The sequence below is a fragment of the Phoca vitulina genome, unplaced genomic scaffold (assembly GCF_004348235.1).
Source record: "Phoca vitulina isolate PV1807 unplaced genomic scaffold, GSC_HSeal_1.0 scaffold120, whole genome shotgun sequence".
Lineage (NCBI taxonomy): Eukaryota > Metazoa > Chordata > Mammalia > Carnivora > Phocidae > Phoca > Phoca vitulina.
The window spans coordinates 701,877-721,743 of NW_022589823.1; the positions used below are offsets into that span (position 1 = coordinate 701,877).

General features: G+C 49.9%; 1 protein-coding gene across 4 annotated transcripts in view; it reads left to right on the plus strand.

Annotated features, from left to right (window-relative positions):
* The window catches only part of PCNT (pericentrin), a 121,236-nt gene that overhangs the window by 78,027 nt on the left and 23,342 nt on the right, over nt 1-19,867 (plus strand). For all 4 annotated transcript variants that reach the window (XM_032398778.1, XM_032398779.1, XM_032398780.1 and 1 more), the window contains 9 exons: nt 600-770; nt 1,008-1,160; nt 2,171-2,263; nt 3,672-3,848; nt 5,373-5,534; nt 11,350-12,063; nt 12,881-12,983; nt 15,907-16,061; nt 19,504-19,698. In XM_032398778.1, the coding sequence (XP_032254669.1) occupies nt 600-770; nt 1,008-1,160; nt 2,171-2,263; nt 3,672-3,848; nt 5,373-5,534; nt 11,350-12,063; nt 12,881-12,983; nt 15,907-16,061; nt 19,504-19,698 (1,923 nt within the window). The remainder of the gene's footprint in view (nt 1-599; nt 771-1,007; nt 1,161-2,170; nt 2,264-3,671; nt 3,849-5,372; nt 5,535-11,349; nt 12,064-12,880; nt 12,984-15,906; nt 16,062-19,503; nt 19,699-19,867) is intronic.

A 19,867-nucleotide genomic window follows, 5' to 3' on the forward strand; every position in this document is an offset into this window, starting at 1 on the left:
CCCCTCCCCCTCTCCCCCCACCTCTGCTCCCTCCACCTCTGCTCCCTCCATCTTTTCTCCCTCCTCCATCCCTCCCTCTTTCCCTCAGTAAACATTTCTTGAGCTTATTAGATGCTACAGGTATAGAAAATGCCTTTTTCCCTTCCACAAAGTTGAACCACTTATGTAACTTCTCCACTCAATTTGTTGTGACTGACTTTTTCATAGTAAATGTTCTTTGAAAACTTTTTAATGAGATGTTAATGTGCATTATACAGATGGACAATGTCATTGTCAGCTGTTACCCTATTCTTGGGCAAGCTCTTTACCTTTTTTTTGTAATAGCCAGTAGTCTAGAGACTATTTTGCATCTTCTTGAATAATTACCGGAGGAATCACAGGCACACAATGCGGCTCTCTGTCTGGATCACATCTTTCACCAGGTGGATCTCTGCTCTGGGGCACGGCTGGTCTGGATCACACGTCTGGCGTGCACAGGCCTGCTCGGCTGAGCGCCAGGAGGATCTGAGGACACTGTGCACTCACGTCACAGTTTGAGGCCCCCGATTCCTAAAATACTTACCTAAAATAAATCTCCCCCCCTTTCTCTTTTCTGTCAGGATAAAGAGGCCTTACGGGAGCAGCAGATGAGTAACTTGCTGCTGGTGTCCACGCTGCAGTCTAAACCCGATGAGGGCACATGCCCCGTGCCTCCTGCAGGCAGCTGTCCTGAGGGCCCCGAAGCCCGGCTGGAGGCGGCGCAGAGGGCGCTCCAGCAGCGGGACAGCGAGGCAAGTGTCGGGGGCTCCGAGGGCTCCATCTGCTCGGGCTGCTGGGGAGGGCCGGACACCCGCCTGATCTGGGAGGGGGTCTGTGCCTGCCATATTCTGTACTGCGTGACGTTAACAGTTACGAAACGTTAATAACTCTGCGTGGCCGGTACTTTTAAATGTTTTAAAGTAATTTTAATAATTATTGAGTGATTTAGGATATTAGATAATCTTTAATATTTTCTGTTTCAATGAAAGGTTTTGGACTTAAAAGAACAATTAGGAAAGATTAAAGATGACTTAATAAGTAAGAGCGACGAAGTGCTGCATCTGAACTTGAAATTAGACGCAGAGAGCAGCCGTGTTGCCGTCAGGGTGCGGGAACTTCAAGAGGAGAACGCCAGCTTGAAGGTAAGCCGGGGAGGCCCACCCAGACACCTGGGGGCGTGTTGGTTACGTCCGTGCTGCAGCCGGCCCTGGGGCTGTGGGTCGTGGCGCAGATGTCGTGAAGACCGAGGATGGCCCTCCGCCACCGTTTCGGGAGGTGCCTGCCTTCTGTTCTGAGGTCTCTGGAAGGTGCACTGCGGGGCGGAGCCCAGAGCCGCCTTGAGGCTGCGTCCCTCGGGCGCCATCCTCCACGTCCTGCTTGCGGCCCTGGGAGCCCGGTCTTAGAGGACGCTTGTGGGACTCACGCTGCTGGAGAGACGCGCTGTCTGATGGCAGAAACTGTGAAGAGGAAATAAATCGTCACCTTTGACCTAATTTGGGTCATTAAAGGCTACCCCGATCTAGAAGAGGTGACTTTTATTAAAGAGCTGCTCATTGTTAATCTTTGCTAAGAGCAGGATGAAAAAGAGATTGATTGATTGATTATAGAGTGAGTGTGGGGGGCAGAAGGAGAGAATCGAGCAGACTCCCGATGAGCGCAGAGCCCGACATGGGGCTCAATCTCACGACCCCAAGACCATGACCTGAGCTGAGATCAAGATTCGGGTGCTTAACCGACTGAGCTGCCCAGGCGCCCTCCAAAAACTCTGTTTTTAAATCTTCTGTTATCTTACTGTGCTTTAGTGGAGAACAAGTTGTAAAGAAACGGCCCCAGTGCCAAGCCTTCACCTGTGGTACCCCGGCAGCTGTCGGTGCGTGAACTGAAGGCGCTGGAACACACTCAGGGCGTGGGGTTCATGTGGACCCTCCCAGGCTGTGTGTGTGACCTCAGTGAAAACGGGGTTTCAGGCCAACCCCAGGCAGCAGGCGTCTTCCTGGTGGGACTCCCTCCCTGGTCAGTAGTAAACGGGAAACCGTTTCCAGATTGAGTGTTAGTCTTTAAAGCTGCGGCTTGTTGGGGTGCTTCCCGTCTGCCAGATCACGGTCTACCCCCACAGTCCCGTTTTGTTGGCGTGGTTATTGTATTTCCACAGGCGTTTCTGCAAAACAAAGAAAAGGAGATCATGTGTGTGAGTGAACAGCTCGAGGCGCAGCTGGCTGGGATGGAAGGTGGAGCTCTCAGCGAGGTAGGCCTCTCCGGGGCTGGACACTCCAGACCATGGTTGTGCGCCGGAACTGCGCTCGCTGAGGGACAGGCGCCCCCTGCGACACCGCTGCTGGGTCGCGTGCACCCCTGCTGGCTGCCCTGGGGGCGGCTGGCACTCAGGCTTCGTCACCCCCGCAGTGTCCCGCGTTGTAAGGAACCGCCTCAGCCAGAGGGGGACCAGACATGCGTGCTCTTGGCCCACGTGTCCACCCGTGTTCTCAGTTCCCAGCCTTTGCGGTCTTCCTTTTTCGGGCAACCAGTGTTGCCCCTCGCCAGCTTCGCCCGCCCCATCTGCCCTGTAACCCAGAGGACCCATCGGAGACCTTCACGTGCTGGGTTATGTCTGTGTCGTGATTGAGGCTGGTTTGTGGTGCTTTTTCATCCCGTGTCCTTAGTGCAGCGAGTGCAGAGTCACTCTGGAGAGTCCTGGCAGTGGTCCGGGCATGCAGCGCACACGGGCTGGCCAAGGGGCTCGCTGCCCCCGCCAGAGTTCCCTTTGCTACCTGTCCCGTTCAGGACACAGCACGTAGATGTGGCAGATGTGCATGCAGTGGCCCGCTGACGCCATCTAAGTCACAACCAGAAATTCACCTGTTTTCTTACTTTTGTTTTCAGTATTGGCCAGATTTGATTTTGAGCTTAAGGGCGTTAAGTGGTACTAGTGAAACCAAGAATTGTTAGAAACCCTCAATTATTAAGAAGTGAACATTGGACTGTAAGAAATTGGCTGAGGGTTGTTAACTGGAGCATCAGTGGGTTTGTCGCTGTTGGTGGTATAGTCTGACGAGAATGGAGTTTGGAGCCCTGGCGATAACCGTTTCAGTCTGATTTTCCGTTTCCTGTCTTTGCAGTCTCTACTGGATACTTAACATCTGAGTTTCGGTTGTGTTATCTTCAAAGTATGTATAACAACGGTTCTTTCCTTACAGTTGTTGAGGATGGCGTTCAGGGCACGAGTGACCGCACACTCCGAGGTCTGGGGTGGCACAGCGCGAGCGCCTGGCTCGGTCCCGAGCCTGGTTTCCTTACTTCACTCTTACTGTAGTGTTGGAATGACCCCCAAAATCTCCTGTTAGTAATTTCTATCTGTAATTTATCCCGTTTAGCATTAAGAAAGCGTACCTTCTAAAGGTGGCGGCGTTCGTGCGGAGGTGCGCGGGGAAGCGGCCAGTTTGCGCTGCCCACCCGCGGCGGGGGACGCACAGCGTGTGACCAGGTGTCCGAGCAGGTGGTGAGGCGGCGGCTGTGCACCTGACAGAGCTGGGGGGCAGCGTCTGGGTGTTGGCAAGAAGTAAACGTTCCCACAGCTGTGAAGTCCTGGCAAGCTGGAGGAGGGACGTTCTGAAGGTGAAACGTGTTTTTCGCGCCTGAATGTGCTTTTTCCTCAGGTCCCGTGTGACAGAAGCTCAGAGATCGAGGAGCTGAGATCCATCATTGAGAACTTGCGAGACAACCAGCAACGTCTGCAGAGGGAGAAGGCAGAGGAGGTGGAGCAGCTCCACGAAGTCATTGAGAGGCTGCAGAGAGAGCTCTCGCGCGGGGGGCCCGCGGTGCACGGGGCCGAGGTTAGCAGGCTGCTGGGCGACCCCGCCGTGGTGCCTGAGGCACGGGCGGCGGCGGGGGCGGTGGGTCGGCGGCTCCCCCTGGAGGCCCTGCCGCAGCACTTGTGGGCTGCAGAGGAGGCCGCCGCAAGGCAGTGGGCCGAGCTGGAGTGCAGCGCGGCCCTCCGGGAGGCTGAGGTCCAGGGCTTGGCTTCCCAGATCCACACCTTCAGAGCTGCCCTGCAGGCAAAGGAGGCCAAGGTCGCAGAAAGGGACTTAGCGAGTGACGCGATGAAGCAGCAGAAATTGGCCCACTCTGCTGAGCTGGAGACCATCGTGATGGCCTTCTCCCGCTTCTGCCTCGCCATGGCCGCTGAGCATGAGCCCCCGGAGCTGCAGGGGCTCCGAGCGCAGTGTGTCCGCCTCAGCGGCCAGCTGCAGGTGCGGAACCAGCGGTTCCCGAGCTGCCAGAAGGGGCTGGGCAAGCGGCAGGCGTGGGGGGCCCGCCTGCACCCTCGCGTGGAGGGTAGCTCCAGGGACGGGGCCCCAGGGCTGAGGAGGCCGCGTGTGACGAAGAGTCGCAGCAAGATGTGGCCAGCAGGCTCCCATGACCATGTTGGAGGCCCCCTCTTGCTGGTTTGCCGGAGGTGAAGCGTCTGTGCATAGGGAGCTGCGGCGTGCTGGGGGGTGGGGGCATACACAGGGAGACCCCGTAAGAGGCGCTGACCCAGGCCACGGGTGGCCGAGCACTGGGGCTAGACCAGGGGGTTGGAGGTTCTCTCGAGAACTTACTGTTCCTCCCCTTTCCTCTTTAAATTTGAAAGCGCGTCCTTTCTGTGGTAGGCAGCGGGGGATGCGGTGTCCGTGGGGAGGCTCCTGCTGTGGTAGAGGTGAACCTGAAGCTCGTGACTCCCGGGTGCGTTAGGGTCCGTGGAACCTCAAGTCTCAGAACGTGGTGTACACGGTGAAATCGCAGCGGGGGTTTCACTGTTTCATACAGCTTTAAACTGACTGTCGTAAGTTGTTTAAGGTTTTCAGAGTCCCGTGACTGGGAACATTGGATGAGATGGCTTTGTGTTACACAGGCTCCCTGGATTTTCCTGAGTTCTAACCAGTTGCTCTATTTTTTTAACACTGATTTCCTGTGTAAAACATGGTAAGCTCATTTCATTTTGGGACATGCTGCACTTTGGTTTCGAGTAGAAGTTGGGGTTCGCTGCCTGCTGCCCTGTGCCATGTCCAGGCTGTGAGCGGCTCCTCTTGGCCCGTGCTTTGTGGGGTGGCCCAGCTGGTGCCGTGTCCTGGGAGCCCCAGGCCGGGAGCTCGTCCTCAGCTGCAGTAGCAGTGAGCAGGCAGCAGGACTTTGGGCACAGCTCTGGTCTGATGTTCTTCATGATGTAGGAAATGGGGACATTGCCTCGGGGTCCAGCTCCAGAGCTCTGGGGAGTCTGAGGCAGCCCAGGGACTGGGCTCAGTGCACATCAGACTCTCTGGTGCCTTCAGCTTTATCTTCACGAGCATTGTTGTTGTTTTCTCCGCTTACCGTAGAGTGCAGTGAATGGTGATCTGCAGCCTGCCGAAGCCCCGGTGTCGTTAAACCACCCGGGTCTGCACAAACAAGACAGCGTGATGGAGTCTGAGCTGCTCTTGGTGAAGAACGAGATGCCCTTGAGAACGGAGGACCATGGCAAAGGGCCAGGAAGGATGAAGGTACTTGGGCACACGGCCCGTGCTGCTGCATGGGCAGAGACGTCGCTGACATTTTTGCAGAGGTGACATGCGTGTTACCTCAGACAGCAGCTCTATTGTGTTCTTACAGTCGTCTCTTCGGATCTGTTCTGAAATTTCCTACACGTTTTATTTAGGTGTTCTCTAGAAATGCACATTTCCCGTGGTCTTTTCAGCCTGGGGAAAATGAGCAATCGGTTACTTGTCTGGTAACGATACAAGTAGGATTTAACCGGGCTCCAAGGCCTGTCTCTAGGGTTTTCATGCGAGGACAAGTTGTCCACACAGCTGTGCTGTGGCTCAAGGCCTTTGTCACCAGCATCTGTTACTTTGAAAGGCTCACGGTATTTTTGGAACCTCAGGGTTTTCCTGCGTATTTTGACTTGTGCTCCCAGCAGAGAAGAGCACGGTAATCTGGGATGCGACAGTTTGAACATTCTGATCACCAGGAAGGCAGCAGCAGGAGAGCTGGCTTTTCTTGTCCTGAGTTGGGAACGCTGCACATCGGCCACATCAAGTGTTGCAGGGTCGGGATGTTCTGAAAATAGAGCTGCTGTCTGAGGCTGGCTGGTTTGGAGGGTTTCCTAAGTGCAGTGGCAAAGTGTCCTTCGATCGACAGCTCTCTTGAGCCTCCAGTGACCCTGCTGCCGTAGACACTGCACGGCTTGGCAGTAGAACCGTAGAACTGTAACAGTTCTCCCTTCCCGGGAGCTCTCCCGTGATGTGCCGTACTCACCACGTTCCTGTTGTAAAGTGAGAAGGTCTGAATTCTACAGGTGGTTTCAGACTGGGTGCGTGGACCGTGCCTGCGGTTTTGATAGAAGATGCCTGAGTCTGGTTTTATAGGTTTATCAAATCCCCACAGGACATTTAATTCTGTTTGGAGAGGGCTTTGTAACCAGCAAACTTCTCTCACTGCCCTTGGGATAAGAACATTTGTTTGAATTCTTGAGAGAAAGCTCAGCCTTGTGATTGTGAGCTGATTGCCAAATTCTTAGAAGTTATACACTGATAAGGAAATTGCAGATTCATTCCATAAATCACAATTTTTTTTTTTTTTAGTTTTTATTTAAGTGATCTCTACACCCGATGTGTGGCTTGAACTTGTGATCCTAAGATCAAGAGTCACACGCTCTTCCAACTGAGCCAGCCAGGCGCCCCACAATTTTATATTTTTCAATGTTTGCATATAGAATCTTCCAGGCCCTTTTTCCCTTTTAAAAAAAAAAAATGCTTATGTTCTCAGTAAATTACCACAGAAATGACAGTTGCCTTTTTTGTGCGTGTGGTAAAATATATATAATCTAAGAGTTACATTTTAAGCACTTTTCTTTTTTTAAAAGATTTTATTTTTGGGGCGCCTGGATGGCACAGTTGGTTGAGCTTCTGAGTCTTGGTTTCAGCTCAGGTCGTGATCTCAGGGTGGTGAGATCGAGCCCAGTGTCGGGCTGCTCAGTGCAGAGTCTGTTGGGGATTCTCTCTTCCTCTCCCTCTGCCCCTCCCACTCATGCATTTTTTTTTTTTATCACTCTCTCTCTCTCAAATGGAAAAACAAATCTTTAAAAAGAAAAAAAAAGATTTTTTTTTTGTTAAGTGGTCTCTACACTCAACGTAGGGCTTGAGCTCACAAGCCCAAGATCAAGAGTCGCACACTGAACCCACTGAGTCAGCCAGGTGCCCCACATCTTAACTTTTTTTTTTTTTTTTAAGATTTTATTTATTAGAGGGAGTGAGCAGGTGAGAGAGCACAAGCCCAGGGGAGGGCAGAGACAGAGGGAGAAGCAGACTCCCCGCTGAGCAGGGAGCCTGACATGGGGCTCAATCCTGGGACTCCAGGATCATGACCTGAGCCAAAGGCAGCTGCTTAACTGACTGAGCCACCCACCAGTACCAACCGTTTTGATTACTGTAGCTTGATTATAAGTTTTGACATCAAATAGTTACAAGTCCTCCAGTTTTGTTCTTTTTCAAGATTGTTTTGACCCTTTGAATTTTAGGGTGGGTTTTTCTGTTTCTGCAAAAAACGTCCTTAGAATTTTGATAGAGATTGTATTGAATCTGTAGATGGCTGTTAGTATTGACATCTTAATAGTCTTAGGCCTTTTCAGTCCTAAATGTGAAATATGCTTCCGTTTATTTGTCTTCCCTAATTTGTCTCAGCAACGTTTTATAGTTTCATTGTACAAAACTTTCGTCTCCTTGGTACAGCGAATTCTTAATCATTTTCTTCTTTTTTGTTGCTATTGTAATGGAATTGTTTCCTTTGTTTCTTTTTCTGATTGCTCATTGTTGGTGTGTAGAAATGCAACTGATTTTTATATGTTGACTTTGTATCCTGTGACATTGCTGAATTGATTTATTAATTCTAATAGGTTTTTTTTTTTAATGGAATCTTTGTTTTGCACATACACAATCATATTATCTTGGAACGTAGATAATTTTACTTCTTCCTTTCCAATTGAGACACATTTTATTTCTTTTTCTTGCCTAATTGCTCTGGCTAGAACTTCCAGTACTGTGTTGAAGAGAAGTGGTGAAAGCAGGCATTCTTGCTTTGTTCCTGGTGTTAGAGGAAAATCTTTTCAGTCCATCACCACTGAGTATGATGTACGCTATATGTTTTTCATGTATGGGTTTTGTATGTTAAGGTAGTTTTCTTTTAGTATGTTGAATGTCTATAATGAAAGGGTGTTGAACTTTGTCAGATGCGTTTTCTGCACCAGTTGAGACAATCATGTGATTTTTTTCTCCTTCGTTTTGCTAATGTGGTGTATCATGTAGATTGGTTTTCCTATATTGAACTATCTTTGCATTCCAGGAATAAACGCCACTTGGTTAGAGTGTATAATCCTTTTAATATGGTATTGAATTCATTTTGCTAGTATTTTAGAATTTTTGCATCAATGTTCATAGGGGATATTGGTCTACAGTTTTCATTTTTGTAGTGTCTTTTTCTAGCTTTAGTATCAAGGTACTGCTGGACTCATACCATGAGTCAGGAGGCATTCCTCTGCTTCTGTCTTTTTTTTTCTTTTAACAGTTTTATTAATTTATTAGAGAGCATGCGAGCATAAAAGGGGGGGGGGAGAGGCAGAGAGTGAAGGAGACTCCCCACTGAGCGGGAGCCTGAAGTGGGGCTTTCGATCTCACAACCCTGAGATCATGACCTGAGCTGAAATCAAGAGTCAGATGCTGAACAGACTGAGCCCCCCAGGCACCCCAGGATCATGTGTTTTTATGCATTCTGCCATTCTCCCTCTTTGATGGGAAAGATTAATCCATTTACACTTAAAGTAATTACAGATGAGGAGGCATATTTTTTTGTCATTTTGCTCTTTGCTTCCTATATGCCTTATAGCTTTTTTTGGTTCTAATTTCCTGCATTACTGTATTCTCGTGCTTAGTTGGCATTTTATACTGAGATGTTTAAATTCCTTTCTCATTTCTCTTTGTGTACACACTATAGCTATTTTTTTGTGTGTGTGGTTATGTTAGGGATTACATTTAGCACCCAGAATTATAACACTGTGGTTTGAATTTATACCAGCTTAACTATAAAAACTGTTCCTTTACAGCTCTCCCCTACCCCTTTTGGTTTTTGATGTCACAAGCACATTTTTATACTTTTGTGCCTCAAAACCTAAAACTAATGATTGTTTTAAATCCATTAATTTCTTGTTATGTAGAAAAAACATGGAGTTACAAACTTAAACTAACTTTTAGACTATTTTTAAAAAGCGTGTCTTTTAAATCATGATGAAAACAAAATGTGGAGTTGCACACCACTGTCATAACAGCACAGACCTTTTAAAAAATTCAAGTATTTTGACACACAGTGTTGTGTCAGTTTCAGGTGTACAGTCTAATACACTGGCTTTTCTTGTGCGTGCACTTACCTTACTGAGCGCTTTGTTTCGCCACGTGACCTTGAGTTACCGTCCGGCAACCTTTCATGACACCCTGCAGGACTCCCTTGAGCGTTTCTGGCAGGGCACGTGTAGTGGTCACAAACTCCTTTAGCTGTTATTGATCTGGGAATATCGTAATTTCTTCCTCACTCTTAAAGGACAGTTTTGCTGGATATTGGATTTTTAGTTGACTGTTCTTTTCTCTCAGCACTTTGAATATACTGACTGGCTGTTCTCCGGCCTCCAGTTTCTGAAGAGGAATCTGTTGGTGATGCTATGAGGGCCCTTGTATGTGACAAGTCACTCAGAGCCTTTAGCTTCTATACGTTTGATTATAACGTATCTTGGTGTATGTCTCTTTGAGTTCATCTTTTTTGGGATTTGTTGAGTTTCTTGGATATTTATATTTGTGTCTTTCATCAATTCTGGGAAGTTTTCAGTCATTATGTCCTCAGATAGTTTCTCAGCCACCTTTCTCTCCTCTTCTGGGACTCCCACAATGCGTATGTTGGTCAGCTTGCCGCTGTCCCACACGTCCCGTAGTCTGAATTCACTTTTGTCAATCTCTTTTTCTTTTTTTTTCCTCAGACATGATCATTTCCGTTATTCTGTCTTTAAGTTCAGTTCATTCTTTCACCTTCTCAAATCTGCCTTTGAATCCCTTTAGTGAATTTTTTAATTATTGTACTTTTCAGCTCCGCAGTTTCTTTTTGATTCCTTTAGATTGTCTCCATTGATATTTCTACTTTGTTCACATATTTTCTTGACCTTCTCCACATCTTCCTTTAGTTCCTCAAATGTCTTTAAGACCATTGTTGTAACATCTTTGACTAGTAGATCTGACATTGGGTCTTTTTCAGGGACAGTTCCTTTGGATTTGCTTTTTTCCTTTGAATGGGCCATACTTTCCTGTTTCCTTGTATGCCTTGGGGTACTTTTTCTTGTGGTTTGATTTTGAACACTGAACATTTGAGTCTAATAATGTCAGTTTGGAAATCTGTATCTCTTTCTTCCTCATAGCTTGCTGTTTTTTGTTATTTTTCCTTTTTTTTTTTTAATTGTCTCTGTGCCGAGGATCAGCTTGAAGTATCAACTTCAGGTCTTCTCACATATTTTCTTCGTCTGCACCTTTACCTGGGCACTCACAGTCACTTTCTCATTTTCTCTATATATGCAGTTGTTTTTGAATGTTCTGGTTTTTAAGTTCTCCACAAAAAGAAGAATGCTGTGGTGGAAAAAAGGGCACTGGCCCTTTAAACCCCCCGGAGGTCACTTCAGCCAGAGGGGGAGGGGCTGCAACAGTGGCCTCACACCACTTTGCTCCTCAGTGGCCTGGAGCGGCAGTCAGAGCACAGGTGCCCAGTATTTGTGGGACAGCCCCTTTTGCCCACCGTGGCTCGCACACATCATGTGCAAGATGCTCCAGGAAAGGGTGCACACCAGCCTGCCAAGGGGCTGGGCGTCCAGGGATGGGTAACTGCTCCTGTGCGAGGAGCTGAAAGTGATCCAGATTGGCTGCAGTTTACCCCCAAGCCCCCCACCCCCCTGGAAGTTGCAAGCCTTGGGCAGACTCCAGAGTTGTATAGGGCAGGCACGGTTCTGCCAGTGCTGTTGGTGCCCAGGTGGGAGACAGGTTCCTGATGCTTCCTGCTCTGCCTCCTTCCCAGAGTCCTCTGCAGCAGTCACCGTGTAGGCAAGGGGCTCTCAGGTGTGAGTCTGTCTTTCCTGGAATTGAAAAAGCTTAAAATCTCCACCCAAGGGCTCCTCATGGAGGCTCATTCTTAACTGCTCAGACAGCCTCTGAAATTGGCTTATAAATACCAGACAGACAGACGTGACTATGTGTAATTCAATTATTTTACTTTATGCGTGTTCCTTTTTACCTGCAGAATAAGGAAAAACTACTGGAAGATTGTCAGCTGTGGAAAGTTGGTCTCATAAGTCAGGTGAAAGAGCTTCAAGAAAAGTTGAACCGTCTGGTGTATTCTGTGAACTTCCAGAACATCGAGACAGAGGATTTCAAACATCAGCAGCTGGTGGCATCTTCCCATGCTTTAGAAAATAGTTCGAGTGATAGTTCTAGTCACAGTGAAGAAACTGGCAAATCGCCTCTTGTGGATGCGTTTCATAGCGACAAAACCATGTGTGATCTAATTGACCTTAGTGGAAATCAGGATCCACTGATAAAAAATGAAATGTCAAATGTTGCCATGGAAGATCCGGTTGACTTGCAGGACGGATCACTTTGTTTACAAGCAGGCTTCCACGCTGGCTGCCATGACCTAACCCATACGGAGGGGCCTGGGCCCTTGAAGAACGCACTCAGGGCAGTGGATTTGTCCTCCTGGAGCTCCCCGGAGGTTGTCAGGAAGGACTCAACTCTTGAGCCTGCGCCCAGCCTGCCCCTGACGCCATGCTCGGACGCCCTGAGCTTGGACGCCTCCCTGCAGGACAGGACCAGTGCCTCGGTCCAGGCTGACCATTTGGAGGTGCTTTGGTCCCTGGGCGGCTCAGCAGCAGGAAAGGCCTCCAGGTGGGCAGAGTCTCCATTGGCTGCAGACAGAGCTCCCTCCGCTGACCAACATGTGCAGCGGATGGCTGTGGTAAGTGGTCTTCCCTGGATGCTGCCCTGGTTTGCTGTCCGTGGGTGCCCAGGGCCCCAGAGTGTCCCCATGGGAATGTGTCTGCAGCAGCTGCAGGATCATAGTTGCAGCCATTGTTGGTTCATCTGCTGGTGGGGCCGGGCCCCGGTGTGGGCGCACACCTGACAGCCCCCGGTCAGCCATGTGTAGGGACAGTCCGCTTTCTGCAGCACCAGCCCCAGTCGGTTGTAATACGAATAATTAGAGGACTTCAGTTATTCCTAAAAATATGTGCGACGCACCAGTCCCACTCAGATACTCAGGCCAGGCCTCCGTGCGCCCACTAGCACTCGAGAAGCACAGTCACAAACCCGCCTTCGTGTGTAGTTTTCATTCAGGTTCTTTGTCTAGAGTGTATTTTCTAGATTTGTTTTCAGTTGTAGTTCATATTTAATAGGTTCTGCATATAATGCTAATTAATTTAAAAAATTATTTTTGAGTTAGACTGTATCTTTTCTTACGGAATAATGTTGAGATTTTGCATATCCTGGGTTAGAGAAAATAAAAAACAAATTTCAGGGAACATGATACTTGAGATACCCATATCCCCATCACGCTACCACAGAAGTTTTTTTAATCTGAGATATTTGCTGGGTTTGTTTAAATTCTTAGAAGCACATGATTTCAGTGTGTTCCCAAGCGTGAAACACTCTTGTTTGGGTTCTGTGTGGAAAAATGATAAATTCAGGCCTTAGAAAGTTTCCATCTGGCTAGTTCAGCTCCCTGGTATGATCGGTTGTTATTTTATGACCATTTAAAAACTTGCCTGTTTGAACAGGAGAAAGATGTTGAAGACTTTATCGTAACATCTCTTGATGCTCAAGAAAAGCCCAGATCCTCTCCTCTCGGGTTTGAAGGAAAGAACAACGGAAGTGAAAACAGTGAGTCAGTTTTTTTTTTTTTTTCCACCTCTTAAGGTTTCAGGGAACAGGACAGCATGGAGGGCCCCCAGGTTGGCATTTGCTGGTGCACCCTGGCCGTGCCCGCCTCCATCTCCTCTCTGTGCTGAGTGGCACCTGAAGGCCTGAGGTCATGTTACTCTGGAAAACTCAATTGTGCACCTTCAGACCCCGCACTCAGCACCCGGACGTCCGCCGTGGCCCACGGCAGCATCTCAGCTACAGACCTTCCTTAGATTTTGCCACTTGTCCCATTGGCGCCCTTCACAGGAGCGGATACTGCGCTGGTACAAGGCATTCAGATGTCCCTTGCTGCTGGGCCCTGCAGTGTGGAAGGGAGGCTGTGCCGTGCGGGCCCCGAGAGGGAGCCCCTCACTTTTCCAGCAGTTCTGCGTCTCGTTTGGGTATCTGGAGCAGAGTCGTCAGCATGGGTGTCCCGCATCGATGCCATGGTCTTCCCAGGGCATCACGGCACAAGGCTTGCAGTGTCCCGCTTGGACCCCTTGGCAGTGGTGTCTGCCAGGTTTTGTTCGATTTTTCCTTTTCTATTGCTTGGTGTTGGGCAGGGGGTTACGAGACCATGCCTGTGATCTCTTGTTTCTCAGACTCAGACCCACTCACGTTAGCCTCCAGGAGTGATTGTCGCCGGGATCATCATTGGAATGGTTGCCAAACCGTGACCTTCTAACCTTGTCCTTCTGTAATTGTTGGCTTTTTACAAGTTCATCACCTGTTGAGATGTTTTGGCTTTTTTAAAAAAAGTCATCATTGACTCAGTTCAGTGCTTTTGAAAACTAGACCACAATGAAGTAAAGTTCATTGGGGCCAGCAGCGTTTTAATTTTAGTTTTGAGTTATTCTGTGTGGTAAGTGTCTGGTTTAAGAATCGAGCTGTTCTGCAAGGTGCCTTCCAGCTGCCCCCACTCCAAACCACCATTCCCTGAGGACACCCACATTTAATTTTGAGAAATCTGTTCCGGAATTTATTTCTAAATCACATGTGCTAATTACAGCAACGTGTTTAAACTTCTGGCTGCCAGTTTCTTATACTTCCCTTCCCCATCTTCTAAGGTGGCCCCATCGTCCTGCCCTGTCCCCTCACCACAGAGTGTTTGTGTTTTGAGTGCAACCTGTCAGATTCCCGCAGAACCTCTGGGACTGAGTGTCCTCTCCCAGACAGCTGGGTTCCCTTTCTCATTGCCTCCCTCCTGTTCTCCGTCACGGTTCCTGCCCACACTGTCCGCAAGCATGGGTGTGCGCTGCCCATGTCATCTTCTGAACATGCCGTCTCCGCTTTCTGGGTCAGACCCCTTGTCCCTCCTTTGTGGTCCTTATTTTAAGTAGTGTGTTCTCTAGAAGCATTTGCAGAAAACGCACGTGTGAGGTGGGTTTTCTAAGAACTTCCGCATCTTCCTGGTGTTTGTTGATGGTTTGGGCTTGGTGCAGTTCACAGGTGCGAAGTCACATCCCTTCAGACTCCAGAGCGTCTGACCACTGTCCCAGAGCCTGGTGTCACAGAGCGCCGCGGCCGCCACGTGACGCCACGCGCCTGGGCACGTCCTTCATCCTGAATAGGTCTTCACTGTTCCTTGGGGTACTGCCCCCTGGCTCTCATCTTGCTGTACTTCCTGTTAATCACTGGACTGATGTTCTTATTTTCTCACTTTGTTTCCATTTCTTTGTACTTTTGTTCTTATTTGTTAAAGAACCTTTTAAGAAATTAGTTCTTAAGCTTGGAAGTGAATGTTTTCATTTCTGCTGTGTCTTAACTTCTAAGAGCTCTTCTTTCTTATTCTCTGTTCCTTTCTCTTGAAACTTCCTTGTTCCACGAATGAGACTTATTTCTCTGAAAATATTCTGGTTTTTCTGAAGTTTTCTTATGTTTGCTGCCTTTATTGTATCTCCCCCAGCGGTCTCTGAGTCCCTGTTTCATGCTGTCTTTTGCGCATTCTTTGGCATGTTTAAGAGCCCAGACTCCTCAGCAGGGTGGTCTCGGCAACTTGCTGGAAGGTCTGTGCTGGGAGGGGCCGTGCCAGGTCTCTGAGCCCCCGTTCCCACGCGTGCTCGGGGCCGGTCAGTGGAACAGCCCCAAAGGCTGATCCTGCTTTTCCCTGGATGCCTCCCTCTGTTTTCCAAGCCTCTGGGCATTGGCTGTGGGCTGCACGGGACGCACCACGTACTTCAGAGAGGTTTGGAATTCCTTTTTGAGGCGCCCCCGTGAGGGGTTTCTGGTGTCTCAAACCCTAGACTTTTGAGGGCTCTCCAGTCCAGCCTGGCTGGTCTCAGAGCTTGTCTCCACCCACCCCCCATCAGGTGTGTTCACCTTTTCCCGGCCAGATGCCTACTGCTCGACCTGCTGCCTGCACACAGTCCTGCAGATGGCACCGTGCATCTCCTGTCCCCCTCCTCCTCTCTCTGCACGCGGTGGGAGCCCTGCCCTGTCCCCATCCCTTCCTTGGGTGTGGAAATACAGGCCCCGCCCACATCAGTCTGCCCAGGCGCTTCCTGTGTGAGCCCTGCGGGCTTGGGTCCTGTCTTTGGGGGATGAGGAAACCCACCTCTGCATCTGTTTACAAATAAGCTGAGATCCCGTTAAGGTTTATGTTGGAATCATGGGTATTCACATACCAAAGATGCAAAATATGCTTTTTCTTAATGTGTGTAGTTATGTCATCTTACGGTTTTGTAAAACTATTTTTGCCTTCTTCGGTGGTTTGTCGATGCCTTCAGGGAGGGGAGCCCTGGCTGTAGCTCTCCTGGGTGTTTTGGGGCCTCACGCGGCACCAGGAAGCCGGGGTCTGACCACACCCCTGGCTCTCGCTGAGTGCCCCTCCCCCCTGGACCCTCCCCCAGGAATGCCGCCAGAGGATTGTGGTTTAGACCCTGACTTTGTGCTGTGTTTTTAGGTGATGGCTTGGGGTTTGGAAAGATACTAAACCAAGGTTCGGGAAGACTCGAAACCCCCACTGCTAGTCCTCCAGTGCCGCCTCCCACCTCTGGAAGGTTCCGACGGCCGCTGGAAGCTATGAAGGAGAAGGAAGTGCATCCGAAACAAGTGAAGGTGAGGGTGTGCAGTGGCCATGTGCCTCTGTCTGCAGCTGCTGTGGCTGCTGGGAGGGCGCGTGGCATTGGGTTGCGTGCGTCATCCCGCACAGACCGCTGTGTCGGTTCTAGCTGGGCTCGGACTCACGTCTCGTGTGAGTATTTCCGGAGGGAGATAGCTGCTGTCCTGGGGTGCGTGGGGACGGGTGTCCCAGGTGAGAGCCTGGCGCGGCGGGCTGGTGGGGCTGCGGGAGCCTCGGGCACTGGGGTCCCCGGAGGAGGACCAGCTCTTCCCGCACCTGCTGCCGCGCAGCGCACAGTGGGCCTGCAGGTGCAGGTGCTGTAATTGGGCTCAGTCTTCCTGACTTGAGTTCAGGTATCAGAACGCACGACCCTCTGTTTGGTCCTGGAGATTGACCTTTGGCCTTTCCTAAGACGACTGTGGCATGTGCTCACCACTGGGCCCTCCGCCAGGCGCCTGCAGGGGACCGAGCCGCAGAGCAGACAGGGTGGCCCGCTGGGTGAGCCGCCCGCCGCCCCTGTGCTGGCCCTGCAGGCGCCTCCCCAAGGACCCTCTCGTGCTGCCCACCTGGCCACAGAGCTGAGTCCTCGCCGGAGGAGGGCAGCCACGGTCAGCATGCGGCAGCTCAACTAGGAGCAGACTTTTAAAACAGCTCTGTTCTGGTTTTAATTGACGCGGGACAGTGAGTTTAAGGTGCAGTGACCCCCCAGTGAGGTTACTTAGCACCTCCGTCACCCGGGGCAGATGGCCTGTGCACTTTCCACAAGTTCTCTGTTCTCTCGCTGGTTTAGCAAATCCTTTCGACGTCAAACCACTGACACAGACTTGGCTGAGTAAGTAAATGATGTGTCACTGTCGTGAAACTGAAAGCATTTCCAAAGAAAACTTTTTTTTTTTTTTTTGAGTATCGTTGACACCAACGTTCTACCAGTTTCAGGTGCACAGACAACTTGGTGACTTGACAAGTTTATATGTCACGCTGTGCCCCCCATAGGTGCGGTCCGGTTACATTGCGGTTACGGTACCATCGAGAGAAAACGATTCTTTCTACAAGATTTATTTATTTATTTATTTGAGAGAGAGCGTGCGCATGAGCAGGGTGGGGGAGGGGCAGAGGGAGCAGGGAGCCCGACACGGGGCTCGATCCCAGGACCCCGGGATCATGACCTGAGCCGAAGGCAGACGCTTAACTGACTGAGCCACCCAGGAGCCTCCAAATGAAGTGTTTTTAAAATAAACATAATGTGTAGTTGGGCCTTTAGCACTTTTATGTCAGTATTCCACTTTTTTGGGTCACATCATTAGAATCCTAGCAAAACCTATTTCTAGTTAGCTAATTGTGCTCTGTCATAAGCCTCTTCATTGCTACTCTCCCACCTCCCAGAGGAATTTTACCAGACATTTACTTACTTATTTATTTATTTATTTTTAAAAGTCATAATGTGTTTATACATGTCAATTTTCCCATTGTAGGTGGTGAAAAAGACATTAAAATACATTAAAAATAAAATATTTATTAATCATGTATCTTTTAAATTTAAGTTCTAGTTAACATATAGTATATTATTAGTTTTAATTTCAGAGGTAGAGTTTAGTGATTCATCAGTTGCATACAACACCGAGGGCTCATTACATCACATGCCCTCCTTCATGCCCATCACCCACTTACCCCATCCCCCCACCGCCCCTCCAGCAACCCTCAGTTTGTTTCCTATGATTAAGAGTCTCTTATGGTTTGTCTCCCTCTCTGATTTCATCTTGTTTTATTTTTCCCTTCCTTCCCCTATGATCCTCTGTTTTGTTTCTTATATTCTGCATATCAGTGAGATCATATGATAATTGTCTTTCTCTGATAGACTTATTTCACTTAGCATAACACTCTCCATTTCCATCAATGTTATTGCAAATGACAAGATTTCATCCTTTCTGATAGCTGAGTAATATCCCCTTGTATATATGAACCACATCTTCTTTATCCATTCATCTGTCGGTGGACATCTAGGCTCTTTCCGTAGTTTGGCTATTGTGGACATTGCTGCTATAAACATCGGGGTGCAGGTGCCCCTTCGGATCCCTACATGTGTGTCTTTGGGGTAAATACCCCGTAGTGCAATTGCTGGGTCATAGGGTAGCTCTATTTTCAACTTTTTGAGGAACCTCCATACTGTTTTCCAGAGTGGCTGCACCAGCTTGCATTCCCACCAACAGTGTAGGAGGGTTCCCCTTTCTCCGCATCCACGCCAACATCTGTCATTTCCTGACTTGTTAATTTTAGCCATTCTGACTGGTGTGAGGTGGTATCTCATTGAGGTTTTGATTTGGATTTCCCTGATGCCGAGTGATGTTGAGCACTTTTTCATGTGTCTGTTGACCATCTGGATGTCTTTTTCAGAAAAGCGTCTGTTCATGCCTTCTGTCCATTTTAACTGGGTTGTTTGTTTTTTGGGTGTTGAACTTTTTTAAGATTTATCTGAGAGAGTGCGCGCATGCTAGTGGGGAGAGAGGCAGAGGGAGAGAGAATCTCAAACAAACTCCCTGCTGAGCCGGGAGCCTGACATAGGACTCGATCCCGGGACCCTGAGATCATGAACTGGGCCGAAATCAGGAGTCGGACACTGAACTGACCGAGCTAACTCCTTCATTGCTACTTTTATACTTCCCGTTTGAGGCATCTATTAGTCTTTTTTCCCCAGAGATTGAAACATAACATGCCCCTTGAATGAATCTTCGTGTGGAGTGAGGCCCATGATGGTTACTTTGGACCCTGTATCAGTCCTGCCCCGGGGGTAGTTCTGGGGAAGCCACTTTCTTCCTCTGTCTGTGTCCTCGGGCAGGAGACAGGTGGCCAGTGTGTGTGTCCCAGTGTCCCGGTGCCGGGAAGGACCCGTTCCAGTGCTCACAGACCCTGCACGCAGGGACTTGTCAGGGCGACCGTCCCTCTGCTCCCCATGTCTGGGCCCCACCGTAGACACGGGAGTGTGCAGGCGCCTCACCCCCAAGGACGCACAGGCCTCCTGTGCGGCTCCCTGCAGCCTTCTCGGAGCGTGGCAGGTGCAGTCCCAGGAGGGCCGGGGAATCACAAGGCATCTTGATGACCTGGCCTCAGAAGTTGGCCCGAGGCCCTGCCGTGCTCCCCGCCAGGCTTAAGGAAGGGTGGTGGGGATGGTGCCCACCATGCAGGCACTGGTGGGATGGCCGTCCTTGGGGTAGCCTACCCAGAAATTCTCTTCCAACTGGTTTTCTAGCAGCCTCTGAAGGTAGTGGGGGCGGGACGGTTCAGAATGTTACAGAACCGCAGAGCTCGGTCTTTGGTTCAAAGGTCATGGGAGTGCTGTGCAGGCCGCCCTGGTGAGCATTCATGGGTGATGGGCAGGGGACTGGGTGGATGAGTAGCTTCAAGCTGGTTTTCCCTCTCTCTGAAATGCTTGTCCCCTTGCAGGCTCTGCTGCAGATGGTGTGTGACGAGAGCCACCACATACTGGCCTTGTCCGAGTGCCGCGGGCCGCCCAGCGCCCTGAGCAAGGGCGAGCCGAGCGCCCCCCTTGAGCACTTCCCGAGGGAGGGCCCCGGCCTTTTGGAGGCGGTGCCGGCCCTGCGGAGACATCTGAACCTAGCACCCCAAAAGGGAGAGAAGGTATGGGGCGTTCCACCTGAAAGAGAATAAGGTGTGGGTGAGGAGCAGCTGGAGGGGGTTGCTTAGCCACATAAGTGGGATAAAGGGAAAAAGGGGTGGGTCAGCGGTGGGCACGAGGGCCATGTTCCTGGCCAGCCACCCTCTCAGTCATGTTCGCTGGGACCAGCCA